Consider the following 17,962-nt stretch of genomic DNA (forward strand, 5'->3'; position numbering starts at 1 on the left):
TTGGATTGACTGTGTAACCAGAATCTTTACTAGATCATAATTTATCAAAATACCTTATTTCCCTGGCAAATTATCACATCTACTATGTTTTCCTTGTTTGCTTCTTTTTGTTGCTGATCCTGTTATTTCAAGCTTTGGGGAATACTTAATTAGGATATACATTTGTTCACTCAACTAGAATCCCAGAATAATATTTGATTAAGATAACAGGGTTTTTTTCTGATATAGTTTAAAGTTTGTCAGTTGAGAGCCGTGGTGATGGTGGGCCTCCTAGCTCCAGTGTCTTATGTCTGTATGAGCCCTAAAATGTTCTCATTTCCACAAGGGCTGATCTTCATGATCACATTTTAACTACTGAGACAGGAAGGCTATGATCTAGAGTTTATAATCATTTCCACTCACACTCCTATGGTCAGAAATCAGCCATACCTAGATATCAGTACTAGTGGAAAAATTAAATTTTGTCCTAGGTATCCATGTTCTGAAGGTTTTGTTTTTTTTGTGAAATAGTAAAGAAGAATGTGTGCTGGAGAATAATCAGTGTCTTTACTATAGTTCCCATTTTTATTAGCTGACTCAACAGTTTTATATTTGGTTTTGTAATTTCTTTTATTCACAAGTATGAAAAAGTGGTCTTGGGAATGTTGTAATAATTTTCACATTGCTGAGGTACATGACACCCAAAGTTAAAGGAGGAAAGATTTATTGTAGCTCACAGTTCTTAGAAGTTTCAGTTCATAGTGGGCTGGCTCCCAGGCAGGGTAGCATTGCAGAGGAAAAACAGTTCATGGCAGGCAGAAAGGCAGCAAAAGCAGCAAGCAGGACCTGACAAACAGCAACGACTGCAACCCTCTTTCTGTCACTTATGGCACTCACACCAGATTGGAGCAACCTTAATCCTAGCATTGTGCTGTGAATCAGTGCAAAGATCATATCCTTTATCACAGCATCACACATTCTAGATCCAGCCATCTCCAAAAAGCACCTAAGGCTGCATGAGGCTTTTAGGGGAACATGTAAATACAGGCTGTAATAGGAATATTACCAGATTTATTAAAAATTCAATCAAAAGGGCCAGCCAAATAGCTCAGCAGATTAAAGTGCCTGCAAGCAGGCACAGGGGCTGGGGGTTCGATCCCCATGCCTGCTGGGTCAGCCCCACCCCCAGGGCACGCTGAGATGGCACTTGAGACTGGGCATGGTGGTGTGCACCTATAATCCCAGCTCTTGGGAGGCTGTAAACAGGCGGATCGCTACAAGTCCAATCTAGTAGTGAGACCCTGAACATGCTGTAGACCCTTCCCTAAAACACCAAAAAAAAAAAAAAAAGAAAAAATCAGTCACACACAGAATTTCTGAGCTGTAATTTTCCTCACCTGGGGGCGTGATTGTTGAGATAGGGTCTTGCTATGTAATTCAGGCTGACTTTGAGCTCACTATATAGTCCAGGTAGGCTTTGAACTCATGGCAGTCTTCTGCCTCAGCCTCCTGAGTAAGTCCTGGGATTACAGGTGTACATCACCACACCCAGCTCTTTCTTCACTTTTTGAAAAATAAAACTGCTGTACTAGCTGGACATGGCTAGCCTGGACTACATAGTAAGACCTTGTCTCAAAAAAATTGAAATATCCTCCCCACAAAAAATATTGATATATTTTTGTTAGGTTGTTAACTTTAAACCTCATGAGTTTATTTCCCCTCATTCACTACTAAAGACAATTTCTTCATATAATGTATTCTAACCTTTCATTGGGTATTAATCTTTGCTTTAGTTAATGAAGAAATCTTTAAAGCAGAGCTTTTAGCATAGCCATTTCTTGAGACAACTTGAGGAATGGACTCTTAAGGCAGTAGTGCTTGAGTAAAAGGTTCCGTCCCTTGTATAGGATTTCCAAGGTCAGATAAAGTTATATGTTTGACAAAATAAAAATAATGCACTAAGGAGTGTATAATATCAGGCCCCAGGAATGTGTTGATGGATGTTCTAACTTGGTCCCGATTGTGATGAAGCCATGCCTAAATCATTGGAGCAGTTTTTATTTGGTTTGAGATTTTTTCTTCCTCATTGTAAGTAAATAGATGACTTTTACTTATGAAGATAGTCCTGAGAATTTTCCTAAAATGATCACTTGAGGGCTAGACATGCCACAGAAATAGAGTGAGTGCCTGCTTAGCATCCAGGAAGGAAGGTGTGGATTCCATCCCCAGCACTGGAAAAAAAAGGCCACTTGTTAGTTTGTGAGTTCATTTGGATAATGAATTTGGAGTCTACCAAGGTCAAATACTACTCCAAAATACTTTTAGTAGTTTTTGCTACTTGCACTTGATTTAGCATTTTTCCTCTGTCTTTCTAATAAAGCTAGTGAGTGCCTGAGCTAAGTACTGCCACTCGCATCTACATTTCATCCTCCCTCTCTTGATTTTGACGAGTCTTCTTTAAATGAGTATATAGAAAGAGCACATATGGAGCTCACAGTTAAAACTTTTGGTAGGGTACTTTTTGGTGCATATTTTATGTGATGTGGCACTGGAATTGTGATGAAGAAAGGGACAAAATATAGTAGATGTAGGAATTTAACAGGTTTTGATTGGGTATGGTGGCACAACCCTGAAATCACAGCACTTGGGATGCTGAGGCGGGAGGATTGCTGTGAGATTGAAGCCAGCCTAGAACACATAGTGAGTTCAAGGCCAGCACAAACAACATAGTGAGACATTGTCTTAAAAGAATTTAACAGATTTCACTATAAAGCATTTCTTTTTTTTTTTTTTTTAATATTTATTTATTTTTATTTATTACATTTATTTATTGTGTGTGTGTGTGGCCAGCTCAGCCCACCAGGGGGCGGGTCTGGCTGGCATGTGGTGCTGGGGATCGAACCGCGGTCCCTGTGCTTTGCCAAGCTTGTTTCAAGTAGGTGCTTTAGACCACTGAGCCATCTCTCCAGCCACTATAAAGCATTTCTTGAGCACATATTTTAGTACCCTTTGTTTTGTATGAAATTAGGAAATGGAACTGCCAGTAATTTATTGCCCGTTCCCTGTGGAGCACACACTTTACTGTCACCTCAATTCTTTGGGAAAGGTCTTATAAACCCCATTTTATAGATGAGAAAACTGGGTCATGAAGATTGACTCTTGCTTACTTACACATGATGCTGCTGAGAATTTGAGGATTTTTTTTTAGATTCTTTGGGTCCCTTCCTGTGGCCTGAAGAAAGATGTAGGGGCAGAAGAAGGACATTCTAATTTAATAGGTGAACATTCTGAAAAAAAGCTCTATCAATTGGAAATTATAAAACTATTTGTGATTTTAAGACTAAGTTATTTTTTGTTTAATGTACTATAAAAGGAACTTTTATTAGATGTTCATCTTAATACTACTATACGCTGCAGATATTTTAAGAACTTAATTTTTTTATAGTCTCAAAAACAAGATATCATAAAAATCCCACCATTTTGAAGTCATCCCTATTCTCTACAGTTAGAATTAAGGCTTCCCTGTTCCACAGCACAATGTATCAATAGTCATATCCCATACTGCTGCTTTGAAAGTGTTGCTTCTGGACAGTAGTGATTATGTATTACTCATCTTTGATTCTTGCATAGTGTTTATGAAATTGTTTGCACAGTTTAGAGATACTGGAATCTTGGCAAAAGAAACTTAGAAAAATGTTCCACTTACTTAAATGGGAAAATTCCATATAATTTTTATGCAGAAGTAAGAAGAATTAATAGAGGTGTTTGTTTTTGAAGGCTTTTGCTCTGCTAGAGTGGCTAAGGATTCAGAAGTTGAAAGACCATTGTTCTGGTGTCAGTATCCAAACAAATAGAAGCTTTAAAAAACACTGTCACCATTAAATTTTTGGAATTTTTTCTCTTTGTTTTCTTCTTTCAGAGGCGTTAGAAGAAATGGACAGTGAGTTGCTCAAGTGTGAATTCTGTGGGAAAATGGGATATGCTAATGAATTTTTACGGTCAAAACGATTCTGCACCATGTCATGTGCCAAAAGGTATTTCTGTGTTCTTGAATTTCTGAAAGGGACAAACAATAAGCCTTGCAACAAAACCAAAAAACCACTGAGCTATTTGGCTGGCCCCATTTTTATACTTCTACTGGAGAAAATAACCTGTTCATTCTCATAGGATTCCATATTTCCACCTCTATATATTCATAAAACTCAGGAGAAGATGTTATTTTTGTATATGGCTATTAGACTGGTTGTCAAAAGCAGTGTTAATTGAGATTTTTTTTCTTAGAGCAAGAGTTTTGAATATAAAACCTCTAGAGGAGTCTCATGTTTTCAAAAAAAAAAAAAAAAAAAATTCTTAGGTAGTTGTGTATTGTTTTTTCTTTTTTCTTTTCTTTCTTTGCGGAACTGGGGATTGAACTCTGGCCCCTGCGCTTGCCAGGCAAGCTCTTATTCTACTAAGCCATTTCCCCGGCCCCTTAGATAGTTGTGTCTTGCTCATCTTTCTAGCAAAACTCACCTCAGCCCATATTTCACGTGGCTGTTGAGTTTCACATGGTTTTACATTTCTATAGATAATTAGAAAAAAAATAAAGAATATTTCACAATACATGAAAATTATGTGAAACATAAATTTAAGTATCTTAAAACACTAGCATAACCACTATCATTTGGTATTTTTTATGGCCATTTTTACACTATGTTAACAGAGTTAAGCAGTTGTGGCAGAGACTTGTGTAGCCCACAAAACCTAAAGTACTATATGGTCCTGGATAGGAAAATTTTGCTAAAGCTTGTTCTAGGGCTTTGGAACCCACCAAATGACATAGGACTCTTTTAAGCTGTAGTCATGCTTATAAAAGACCTGTGTTTAAAAAATATTGTATTAGGTAGTCTACTTTGAGAAAATGATTTTTCAACCACTCAGAGAATTATGTACTTCTGAATTTCTTGAATAGTGAAAGCAGTGAATTTCTTGTGTAACTTTTTTATGTTTTCACCCTTTTTTTTTTTTAAGGGGTAGGATGGGACTGAACCCACAGCCTTGTACATGTTAGGCAAGAGCTCTGACACTAAGTTGTATCCCCAGCCCTTTCTGTTTTTTGAGACATGATCTTGCTGTTACCCAGGCTGAGGTGATCCTCCTGCCTCATCTTCCTGAGTTGCTGGGATTATAGATGGTGCCATTATGCCTGGCTCACTCTTTAATTTTAGTAATGATTGAGAAATCTTTTTACTAGCTGTATGAGACCTTCCCTTTGCCATATTACTGTATTTTTCATTAATCTCTTCCCAGAAATTATTACTTGTGAAAATCAGTTTGGATAGACATTCTGAATATTTATTGCTAACATTTTCTACTGGAACCTTGCATTTTTTTGTTTTTCTGAAAATTAGTTATCCTCTGTATATTATAGAAAGTTTTTCACTGTTGTGATGTAATCAGGAGAAAAATATCAGTACTTGATTATAGGTGTCCAGGATTATATTGAGATATATATTATGTTATACAGAGATGCCATTTTCTAATATGTTTTCTTGTTTGAATCTGTAGGTACAATGTTAGCTGTTCTAAAAAGTTTGCACTTAGTCGTTGGAATCGAAAGCCTGATAATCAAAGTCTTGGGCACCGTGGCCGTCGTCCAAGTGGCCCTGAAGGGGCAGCAAGAGAACATATCCTTAGGCAGGTCTGTAGAAACCTTGCTTCGATGTACAATACCCTTTTCAGAAATGCAAGGAAAGTACAATGCTGTATTTTACTTGTACTACATTTTCCAGCTTCCAATTACTTATCCATCTGCAGAAGAAGACTTGGCTACACATGAAGATTCTGTGCCATCTGCTATGACAACTCGTCTGCGTAGGCAGAGTGAGCGGGAAAGAGAACGTGAGCTTCGTGACGTAAGAATTAGGAAAATCCCTGAGAACAATGACTTGCTGCCAGTTTCCCAGACAGAGCCTTCTATATGGACAGTTGATGATGTCTGGGCCTTCATCCATTCTTTGCCTGGTATGTAATTCACCACTTTGGTCTTAATATTATTATATATTCATGTTCCCTCTACCCTTTTCACATAAACAAGCTAGAGAAGTTCTATAAATATGTGTAAGTTAAATGGCCTCTACTGCTGAAATGTGATCTCTTTCCTCTTGCTTATTCCCTCAGCACAACTGGGTATTTTTTTCATATCTCCAAGTTGATAAAAACTGACTAGTCAGTCTGCCTCTGCTGTGATACCCCAGCTGGTGAAGATATTAGTGTGTCTTCTCTTCAGTCTGATTTCTCTCAAGAGGTCAGTAGAGAGATTGAATCAGACACTTCTTCCCTACTGCTCTTCTTTTTTTTTTTTTCTCTCTCTCTTTTTTATGATATATATATATATTTTTTTTTGTTGTTTTGTTTTACATTTGTGAAAGCTAATCAACACCATATAGAATATGGTTTCTTAAAAAATAAGCTGATTCTTCTAAAAGAAGCTACATTCTTTTAGTTCTTTTCAGTAAGTACTGGGATCACTTCTGAAATTTTATTTTTCAGGTAGATAGCTAAAATTCAGTTACTGAGATTCTGATACTGAGAGTAACCTTATTTGTGTTTTCTTGTTCTGCTCTCATTTTGATATTCTTTTCATCCATTTAAATCTTCTTCAAAGCAAAAAAAAAAAAATCTCTCTGGGGGCTGGCAACTAAAGCTATACCTTTGCTCATGATGAGATCCACATTGGTTATATAAAGACTGTATTTCTTTTAAATCAGCAAATCTTACTCATTTTATGATGTAACAAATACGAAAAAAGAGATTTTAAAGATTTGTTTCCTTTGGCCTAAGTTGCCTAGGCTGGCGTTGAATTTGTGATCCTCCTGCTTCAACCTCTCAGACTGCTAGGGTTACAGGCATTTACCCTCACACCCAGTGGAAAGAGGTATACTTTTCTTTTTTCTCTCTCTTTTAATATATTTGGTACAGGGTCTCACTATGCAGCTTGGACTTGTAGTGATCTTCCTGTTTTCAGTGTCCCCAGCGCTGGGATTGCAGGCATGCTCCACTATGCCCAGTCTTGCTGGCTGCGCTGAGTGCATTTGGGGGCAAGGCTGGTATAGTGTGTGGTGCCGGGGATTGAAACCCAGACCTTGAGCTTGCCTAAGCAGGCACTTAGTTCACTGAGCTATCTCATCAGCCTGAGGTAATACTTTCTTCATGTGAAGATATTTAAGCACATGCCTAAGAAAACTAAGGTCTAAGTTAATTATCAACCATGTGGGTTTAGAATCAGCTTTAGACTTACATATTAGAGGATGATGAGTCTTTAGTGGTTTATGACTTAATATTTAATGAAACAAGATTTGGTTTTAGGCCCCCAAAAAAGCTAACTTGAGATTAACATTGGAGTTTGTACTGATCACCAGGTTCTGGACTTTGCTTCTGTCATTTGTAGTAGTCTCTCTTAAAGTGCGTATTACATCTGTGTGTGAGTCTCATTTATCATGTAAGGAAAATCCTTGTGTTTTGTTGTTTGTTTGTTTGTTTGTTTTAAAGGAGATTTGGTTTATATCCTGAGGAAATTACTCATCCAAATAATTAGTAACTAATAGATACTACTGATGGTTTTATTTCTTCATCAGAAATTTTTTAAGGACTAATTTTCCCCAGCATCTATTTGTTCTATGTCTTCTCTTGACTGCTTTATTAGAACAAAGGCTAACTCCGTTGTCTCATTCTTGTTGAGTTTAAAAAAGAAACTCAGTTTATATTGCTAAAATTAAGAACTCGTCTTTTTTTGAGATCCCTGGTCTCAATGATGGTGAACCTTTTAGAGCTTTCAGTGATACAAATAGCCTGCTGCAGCTTATGTGACATAGGTTTGCCACCACTGATAGGTGATTTTGTTGTAAGTTGTTTAGAGAACATTATATAGCATTAAAAGCAGACTGCTTTATAATTTAGAATTGCTGAGACTGGGTGTGGTGGTATATGCCTGCAATCCCAGTGCTGGGGAGGCTGAAAACAGGAGGATCACTACGAGTATGAGCTGCGTAGTGAGACCGTGTACCAAATATATAAAATAATAAGAAGAAGAATGATTTAGAATTGCTTGCTACTGATTTAGAGTCTGATTAAACTGTTTTCTTTACCATTGAAATAGTATTTGGCTTCAAGCTTCTTTGATAAGCCAGATAATAAGCTTATTTTTGTGATCAGTTATCTGTGTTTTTCAAAGTTTCTCCCTGAATACTACCTGTAGCTTAAGGTACATCTTATTCCAGAAATACCTTAATCTTCATTTTTTTTTTCTGATCCCCTTACATCTTTAATTTTTCTTCTGAGCCTTTTTCAGCTCATTCATTTTCTCTAAGTTGTCTTTTGTTCAAGCTTTATTCATATGAATAAACTGAAAAATTTTTGAATTTTATATATGTTTCCAATTAAGATAGGCTTCTTTTCTTATTAGAGCATCTATATTTACTTCTAAGGTTTTCTCTTCATTATTCATTATTGCATCAGTCATTCTGTTGAGTCTTTAAGAGCGCTTATATCTGGTACACCTCTTAGGAGAGGGAAAAATTATTCTTATAACTTTTGGTATATTAAAAAGTTCTCTAGCCAGGCATGGAAATGTGTGCCCATAGTCACAGCTACTCAGGAGGTTGAGGAAAGAGGATTGCATGAAGCTGACCTGAGTAATTTAGCAAGGCACTGTCTCAAAAATAGCTTAAGTGAAAGGCCCTGTGTTCAGTCTCTGCTATTCCTAAGTGAGACAGAGAGATAGACAAGGAGGCTGACTGACTCACTGATGGATGATGGCCATCAGGTTGGCCAGCCTCAGGATGTAACTCAGTGGTAATGTGTTCTGTTCTCAGTACTGGAAAGAAAGACAAAGAGAGAAGGGGAAGGAAGGATCTCTATACAGTTTCTTTTCAATTGAGAGTTGTCTTTAACTTTTCCTTGATATGGCGAACCACTTTTTGCAAAGGTTACTCTGTATTAACTGATCTCTGAGTCCACAGATTTTATTTCTCTTCAGACATATAAAGTATAGGGATCATTTCTTAAATGTACAAATATTATTGGTTCTTGTAATACTGGCTTAAGGACTTGTATCTTCTATAATGAGTGGCAAGTGATCCTCTTATCACTTTACTTTCAGTTTTTGTGCAGTTTGTTTTGGATTTAGCTGGAGAAGTAACTGTGGATACTTACAAAGTTGAGCTGCTACCTGTGCACAAAGCTCTACACCTATACTGAGAGTGGCACTGCGCTTAGTACTAGTGAGGTGAAGCCAGCCAAGCTGACTGATTGCTTCAGTGGTGTATATTTTGTACATCTTGCTGGGCTCCAGTCATTTTACAGAAGTAGATACTGATGTCAGAAACTCAGAGGACTTACCTTGGTATACTTTCAGCACTTACATTTAAAATTTTTTCTCTAATGAAAACGTACTTGCTTCTGCCCCTCCTTCAGAGTCATTTTATCATTTCTGTACTGTGGAACTACACCTTTTTGTAGTTAATTTCGGAAAGTGTGATCTAAAATTCTGATGATGCTGCATTCTTAATCATGGTGTTTCCCAAAATATGTTTTTGTTCCTTAACTTGTGAATACATTTACTGTCCTGTATAAGAAGACATCTCAAGAAGAATTTCACAGTAAAGGAAAAAGGACATATGTTTTCCTCATGGAGAACTTTTTTTCTGTTCTCAAATGTAGCTCTTGTGGCCCACATTACTCCTATTTTCTGAATCTTAGTAAGTCCTGTCCTGTCTTTCTCTTTCTTTTCCTGTTCTTGTAATTAAGACTGAAGAGAAGAACATTAGTTCTTCCATAAAAAGGATGAAGTCACAACTAGATGCATGATTAGTCAGTTTTGTGTGCCCACTTTATTATTGAGAGCTATCTCTGGGAAAAGGGGCTTCTCTATGGTGAGTAATCCCATTTCATCTATGGTGTCTCTTTCATATGGTAAATAGACAAAACTACAAATATTATAAGTTCATGGAAATGTCACATTTTATTTTATTTTTTGCAGAACCGGGAATTGAACTCAGGCCCTTGCGCTTGCTAGGCAAGTGCTTATTCTACTGAGCCATCTTCCCAGCCCCCCAAATTTTAAAAGTCTGAGAAATTACCAAAACAGGAAATGGTAAAGATAAAACTATGAGAAGGTATTGCAAAAAAATAACCAATAAAATAGATGGCTGTACAGAGGAATAGATGGCTGAACTCAGGAAAAATTATATTAGTCTTATAAATAGCACTTCTGTAAATTATATTTTTTGTCCATTGTTTGTCATTTATTCACATATGCAGTCTCCACTTATGTATAAATGTGTTATGCACCAGTGGTGCTATAACCAGGAAGCTTTGCAATCGAAGAGGAAAATCATTCTAGCAAAATTATAATATTCAAAGGTGTAATGTATCCTGCTCTTTGTGTTTTTCCTTAGAATACTGAGTTTAATAAAAGATATAAAAACTTAGTTTTTTTATGTTTATTTAAAATTTTTCCTCTTAGAAGGGTGCCTCCATGTTTTTGCATTCTCTCCTGTTTCAGCTTAAGTCATGACCTAATCTGCTGGTTTCTTTACTTTTAGTGGAGAAGTTATGGAGTAACCTGGATGTGCAAAAATTTTAGTAGACCAAAAAAAAAAAAAAAAAATTAGTAGACAATAAAAACATCTGAGGTTTGGATAGGTACTAGTATTCTTAGTTCCTAAAGCACTCAGTCTAGACAGAAAGCTAAGATGTTATTTGGCTGGAGATTAGTCTGCAGGCTTATCATTTCAGTGGAAATTTGTTTTCTTATAAAAAATGGAAATGAATTCGGTGATATATTTACATTTGAAATTATAAATTGAGCAGTGTAATACACTTAGCAGCACTGCACTGATGTTCCAGTTTTTTGTTTGTTGTCTTATTTGAGGCAAGGTCTATATATTCAGGCTGGCCTTGAACTTGCAGCGAGCCTCTTATGTCTCAGCCTCCTAAGTGCTGGGATTATAGGTATGCACCACCACACCTGGCTTGATACTATAATCAGAACAATAAAAATATTTTAGATGTAGCTGGCAATAAAGGTCATAAGTTAAAATACAAATAATAAAAATGGTACTCTTACACTTGAGAAAATAATTTTCAGATCATTATTTTTGTGACAGAGCGTTACATTGTATTTCTCTGCATGTGAAGGACATATACACAAAGATAAGTTCATTAAGTATAATTGGTTAAGCCAAGCCTGCACGTGCAGTGTGTGGCATGCTTTGAGGTAAGATACAGAGATGGATCACTATATATTTTTACCTCTTACTATTTCTACAATACTATTTTTAGAGTGAGAATTCTTATTTTCAGAATACAGTTTGTCCAGGGACAAGTCCTATGAGACTCTGACTAAATTTCATTTGGTTGTCAGCTTGTACTTCACATTCTCAGATTCAGCGAGAACATAAATATGACTATTAGAAGTCATGTCTAATTGTTGTGTGTTTAACTTCCTTCTTCTAATCAAATTCTAGGCTGCCAGGATATTGCAGATGAGTTCAGAGCGCAAGAGATTGATGGACAGGCCCTTCTTTTGCTAAAAGAAGACCATCTCATGAGTGCAATGAATATCAAGTTAGGCCCTGCTCTAAAGATCTGTGCACGCATCAACTCTCTGAAGGAGTCTTAACAGGACCATGGGCCTTTGGCGTAGTACCAGTTTTACCCTTCTTAAACTCGTAAGGTAAAGGCCTAATCTGGCCTAAAATGTTATACTTTTTATGGTGGATGGCCAAGCACATTGAGATCTCTGCATCAAATGCTGACATTTCTTCTGCAGATAAAATCATTGTACATTTTCATAATTAGCCAGCATTGGTAAATTAATTTTACAGCTTATGTGCAGCATTGAAAGACTTATTATAGAGGGCCACGGTATTTTTCAAAGAAACATATTATACTAGATAATTTTTTTAAAGTGATTTTATCATTAATATAAAGAATCCTTTTAAATGTAATTTAATGATTTACATTTCTTTTGTTTTCTTACACATTTTTGTACCCTATTAATTTTCTACAAGTTTTCATAGAGATAATAATTTAGGGGTCCAGTAACAGAATCATCTATAATGAAATACCAGTTTAAATTTAAAATGTCTTTTAGACCCATACTTTGTCTCTTAGAAAATATTGTATGGTGGCATGAATAATACTGATCTGGAGATCAAGAGTTAGTTTCTATTCCAGACTTAGGAATTTGGCTTGAGTGACAATATTAACTTTCCTCTCAGTTTTCCTAATTTAGAGCAGTGATTCTTAATGGAAGAGTTTTGCTCTCCAGAGGACATTTGGAAATGTCTGGAAATATTTTGGTTGTCACAGCTTGATATTGCTCCTGCTGTCTAGTCAGAGGAGACCAGAGACATTCTTACATTGTACAGGACAGCCCTCCATTGTAAGGAACTCTCTGGCCCAAATGCCAGCAGTGCCAAGGTTGAGAAATTCTGATAAGGAAGAGAATGGAAATACTCTTTTCCACCTAAAGGGAGATGTAAAAAAGATCGGGCATAATAAGGAATACATATACAATGGGAGTATTATTCAGAAAGTATTAATGTTCTGAAGTATTTTTCCAAGTTCATTATGTATTAAAGGAGAGAAGACATAAAATGGGCCTAGCTTAGAAGTAATTTGACCCTCTGGACTGATTCATATTATCTTTCATATCTCTGTGCCTCTGCAGTGATGAAGGCATAATTCAGTTGTCCTGATGACCCATTGCATCTTTTCTGGCAAGAAAAGTTTGCAGTGGATGTGTGATTACTCTTTGGATTTTTTTCTAATATCAAACATGCCGAGTCTAACTAGAATGCACATTCCTTTTTCCTTTACTAAATCTTTGCATGCTTCCTGCAAAAGCACTTACTGAGTGATTTGTCTTGAATGAGCAGATCTAATTTAAAAATTATTTTACTTTACTGAACAGTTTTCTATAGAATTGTGACACTAAAAATTGTGGGAGTACTGAGAGCTTTATAGTTCTGGACATCAAAGTTTTTGAGAAGATTATGGAAGTTTTGTTTGAATCATTGCTTGTATCTTTCCACAATTGAAATATTTTAATAATTGAAGGAACACACCCTGATATTCAGCCACAGAATTCAGTAAGTGAACATAAAAGAAGCCTATGAGTTTTAGTCATTTTCACTGCTCTTTTCCAAAAGATTTTGTTGAGCTAGTAGAAAATCAAAGATGTCACTAGAGACATCACAGATATTTATCTTTTGGCTTTGTGTACATTAGAAAATGTTGATTATTTTTATACGAAAATACAGCGGGTAATTTTTTTAATCTTTAGATGCCTCTTGTTTGAATGTACACTTTGTGGGATTCCTTGTGTAGTGATGTTTAAAAAATGATGTTTATTGATAGTCATGTGTAGGATTAGCATATGTAATGTAATATAAGGCTCATGTTCCAGACCCACAATAGCTTGTAGTCCATGTTATATATTTCTTTGTATCACATTTTTAATTACTGGGTTAAAATTTCAAGGAAAGGTAGTACTCTATAATTAGTTTTCATTTATTAGTAATCATGATGGAATTGCAATTTCAGAACATATGAGTAAGCAGTAGTAAGAGATTGCCCACTGGATATGAAGGAGGGAGGCACAAAGGAAAATCTCCCCTGGTATTAAAACTTTATTATAGGTAAAACTGATTATTCAGGGATCGACTCCCCAAGCAATAATGCTTATCTCTCTTTACTATTTTATTGATAGCCTTTCAGCTGTGAACTCTGAATTGTATTTCAAGTTTTCCTTTTATTTACTTCCTGTACTAATCTTTTTCTGTAGTTAAGCCCCTGTGCCAAGCACTGTGTTTAGCATTTAGAAGACTCTTACAAAAGGGATTTCTATTGCAGAATACCGTATAGTCCAAAATCTTAAAAATAGTCTGATCATCTATTGTCCCCACTGATAACATATTCAGAAAATACACTTGTTTTCAAGATAGTTGTTTTATTTAGAAGTGGCTCATTTACTGTCCACTGGTAGTTCTACCACTGATGTACCTATATTTATCCAGATGATATAATCATCTTAATTTCAAAGCTTCAGTTACATTAATGGAGATATATATATATATCACAGGCTATCCACCTCTTTTGAGCTTTGAGCCAATTCAGTATGATACAGGTAGGGAGAGTGCTATTATTTCATTTCCTTTTGCATTATTAAGTGTTTTAGGACTAGGAAAAAAATAACAAGCAGATAGGAAACATGGGAGACTTTTCCTATTTTGCTACCTATATTTGCATTTTCTAACTTTAAACTGTTGCACTCCTTTTCCCATTTGGGAGAAAATCATAGTTTTTATTTGTTTTAAGCTTTGTATTCCTAGGAAAGTAAACACACTGAGAGCTTGTTTGTAAAATTATTTTTGTATTACCTTGCTGTTCATCAATCCTTGCATAGAAATGTGTAAGACACAGCTATGGCAGCTTGATATAATCATTATAGCATGAGACAGACTGCTGTCCCCAAACCTGTCGTCTTTTTAGTGACATATAACACTTCTAAGTTTGTTGTGCAATCCTCTACACAGCATGTTTTTTAGGTCTCCATTACAGGGCTGCCATAGGGGAGCAGAGAAGGTAGGACATGAGGAAGCAATGTTGGTAATCAAGTCGGAGAATGGGATGAGTTAGACTGGCAGACCTGCCACTGTTGTTCATGTAGCTCTCCTCCACACTGAGAAACTTTCTGCACTTTTGATTTTAATACTCACATTTTACTTAGCTTAAAACAGAAAATTTTGTGATCCCATTGTTTATTTTTGCTTCCTGCTATGTTGAAATACTTAGAACTGTATTAAACAAGTATTATTGTGACCATGCTTTGAATAATTTTTGACATAGTTTTTCTTCATGTATTAAATGTAAAATTATAAATCAGATATCTGTTCAGAAATATAAATCTTGGATTATAATTTGTCATAGTGCCCCCTCTCTCACTGGTTTCTTCAGTTTTGTATTTTAAAGTCTAGTGTTTACATTTGCAGGATTTTGGTTCCACTGTGGCCTAAGTATGGTAGGGAGGCAGAAGAATACTTAGTGTTAGGCCCTGTTCTCATGGGTATAAGCAATTTTGGGAAGAGTAAACTATTATAGATATATGTTAATAAAGCTGACCTTAGAGCTCTGTCCAGTGGATGAAATCTCTGACTTAGAGACACTGCTAAGTCTTCAAATATATATATTTGAAGATATATATTGTAACCAGCATAGGCTGGCTCTGGTTTAAAGACTCACCCTTGGTGAATGGTAGGAACACACACTGCCTACATTGTACTGGGTGTTAACTAATGGCATTGTAGGGCCTCACCATACTTCTTGCCCTAAAGTTGCTTTAAGCTCCCAGAACTCCATGAAAACTTTTTTGGGGAGACATTTACCTGAAAAATCCTAGATAAGATTTTATGATGAGTTGAATTTTAAGGAGGGAGGCAGCCTGGGCTGGGCACCCTTTTTAATACTATACCTAGCAGCCATGTTTCAGTGAAATCATTGGGTAGTAGAAAGTGACCCAACTATGCACACGTTTGTTCAGCCTGTTTCTTTTGTAGCACATATGTAACTAGCTGTGCCCTCTGAAAGGATTTCTGGGATGAAAATTGAGAATTGGAGGAGGAGACAAATAGGAAAATAACTGCTCTTGCTGGGGAGATAGCTCAGCAGCATACACACCTGCCTGGCAAGAACAAGGTCCTGAGTTTAATCCCCAGTACCACAAAAAAAAAAAAAGTGGAAAATAAAAAGTATTCCAGACCTAAGAGGATAGCACAGCAATTAAGTGAAATCATCTAATATATATTTCATCAGTAGTTCAAAATAATTATACTTTGTTGAGTTCCCATTATGGTAATGTACAAGTTTAGGATCTTTCGTTTGGTGGTGCTGGGGATTGAATCCATGATCTTGTACTCGACTCCTGAACTACACCTCTGTCCCCTCTAATTTGTCAAGATTTGCCTGAATAAAATTTATCATTTACTCCCTTTGTACTGACTATGACCTTAGGAGCATAGATATTAATAGTTCTCATGACATATAAATTAGTGATGTTTTAATTTTTTAAGATGACAGCTATCATAATTGGAGGATATTTGTCAAAAACTCAAAAGGCGTTTATGACCAGAATTATAGAGGAGTTTCCACTTTCAGGTACCACATTTGAACCAACTATATAGATTTTTATAAAGAAAATCATTTTAAAAGTGTTTTTTTAGGTTTTTATCAGTCAAAGGATTAAGTGACTAAAGTTACAGGGCTTCTCTTTACTATTTCCAGTTTCAGTAAATACAAGCTTACCTCCATTTCTTAGGTGCAGTGCAGTATGGATCATGACATGAATGGTGTAATCTACATTCAGCAGTACTGGTATTTGTTAGTCTAGAGTATTTAATTTTATGTCAAAGACTTCAATTTAAATAAACACAGAGACAGTATTAGGAAGAGTTAATATACTGTCTAAAATTTAAGCCTGTGAAGTTGAACATCTTTAAAACATTGGGGAGATACTTTTTGTTAAAAATTCATAAAATGTACCACTATAGAGTTTCCTTCATAGCAGTACAATCCATTTTTTCAAAAGAAAGTTTATTAAATTTCCAAAAGTTTTGCATTTTTTAAACACCTATTTAGAATTATACCATGACAAAGATGTGTGGTAAGGCACTGATATAATTATCATCGTATTCCAGAGGAAACTATCTGGCAAGTCTGTGCCCTCCCTTCTCTGGACAGGTGCTCCCCATTTTACTCCCTATCCTACACTCACAACTCTAGTGTCGTGTGTAGAACCTTTGAGGGGAAGTGTTTGCCCACTTCCCCAAATGTTTTGGTTTTTATTTTTTCCCTTTTCCTAGCTTGCAAACTTTTCACCTTACTTAAAGCTGATGGTTTTAATCATAAAATGTACAAAGTAAATGTTTGGCTAAAGGTAAAGCTTTGTTAGAAAAAAATTTTGTCTTTCGAAAGTACTATTGCTGTTAATGATATTGATGGTATTCAGTTTGAATCTACAGGAAGAAAAAGACATTTAAAAGAAGTCTAGAAATAAATATTAATTTAGAAAAAATTAGTATAGTTTAAAACATTTGTTATTTTAGCATGGTATAGTTTTAATTAAGTATAAGACTGTAGTATGTCCTTTCATGCCACCCAGATTAAACTCTAGTAATCATTTTAAGGATAGTAGTATAATTTAAAAGCTAGACAGCATGTATTACTGCCTGTTAAATACATGTTTTGAGGAGAATTAACAGCAATGAAAAATTTGGGGTTTTGAGAGGGTGATGGGCATTGTAGCCATCATTGAAATAAGCTTCAACCTTACTGTTACTATATTTTATTTTATTTTTCTGTAGAAAAGGTGTTGCTATGTAGTTAAGGCTGGCTTTGAACTCACTTGTAGGCCACACTGGCCTTAAAATCGTGGTGATCTTCCTGCCACAGCCTAAGTGCTTGAATTACAGGCATGTGCAACCATGTTCAGCCCTCAGCATAGTCCAGCAAGAAGGAAGTTTTTAGTGTTGGGCCAAGTAAACCAAAACATTCAGTGTTAAAAATACTTGTTTATAGTGTTTGTCTTAAAAATATTCTTGTTTGGTTATTTTAAAAATGAGTAAATAATCTGTCAGTGTGAATATCAGATAGTCTCACTGAATTAACGTGATGAATGAAGATAAAGCACACTGAGCTGGAGACTGAATTTTTACTTCAAGTGGGTTAAATAGTTGTGTGAGACACCTTGGGGGGATTATGTAATTTTCTAAATGTATTGTGCCTGCGATACTCAAAATGTGTGTCCTGGCTTATAAAGCATCTTTAAGGTCTCTCCCAGCTCTATAGTTATGATGCTAGGCCACATAATGGAATTTTTTTTTCCAAAGTTTTATTGATAAACAGCAATGAGACAGTTTCAAATCAAATCGGAAGTACAGTT

At 35.8% G+C, this 17,962-nt stretch overlaps 1 protein-coding gene across 9 annotated transcripts in view; it reads left to right on the plus strand.

Annotated features, from left to right (window-relative positions):
• The window catches only part of Phc3 (polyhomeotic homolog 3), a 76,657-nt gene extending 59,396 nt beyond the window's left edge, over positions 1 to 17,261 (plus strand). For 6 of the 9 annotated variants that reach the window (XM_023717772.1, XM_023717773.1, XM_023717777.1 and 3 more), the window contains 4 exons: positions 3,899 to 4,013; positions 5,527 to 5,659; positions 5,751 to 5,982; positions 11,487 to 17,261. In XM_023717772.1, the coding sequence (XP_023573540.1) occupies positions 3,899 to 4,013; positions 5,527 to 5,659; positions 5,751 to 5,982; positions 11,487 to 11,641 (635 nt within the window). In that variant the 3' untranslated portion in view covers positions 11,642 to 17,261. Of the gene's footprint in view, positions 1 to 3,898; positions 4,014 to 5,526; positions 5,660 to 5,750; positions 5,984 to 11,486 lie in introns of those variants that run through there. The other 3 variants (XM_004633464.2, XM_023717779.1, XM_023717778.1) reach the window with 3 other exon arrangements.
• Positions 17,262 to 17,962: the final 701 nt, after the last annotated feature.

This window comes from Octodon degus, unplaced genomic scaffold (genome assembly GCF_000260255.1).
Source record: "Octodon degus isolate 3935 unplaced genomic scaffold, OctDeg1.0 scaffold00055, whole genome shotgun sequence".
Taxonomy (NCBI): domain Eukaryota; kingdom Metazoa; phylum Chordata; class Mammalia; order Rodentia; family Octodontidae; genus Octodon; species Octodon degus.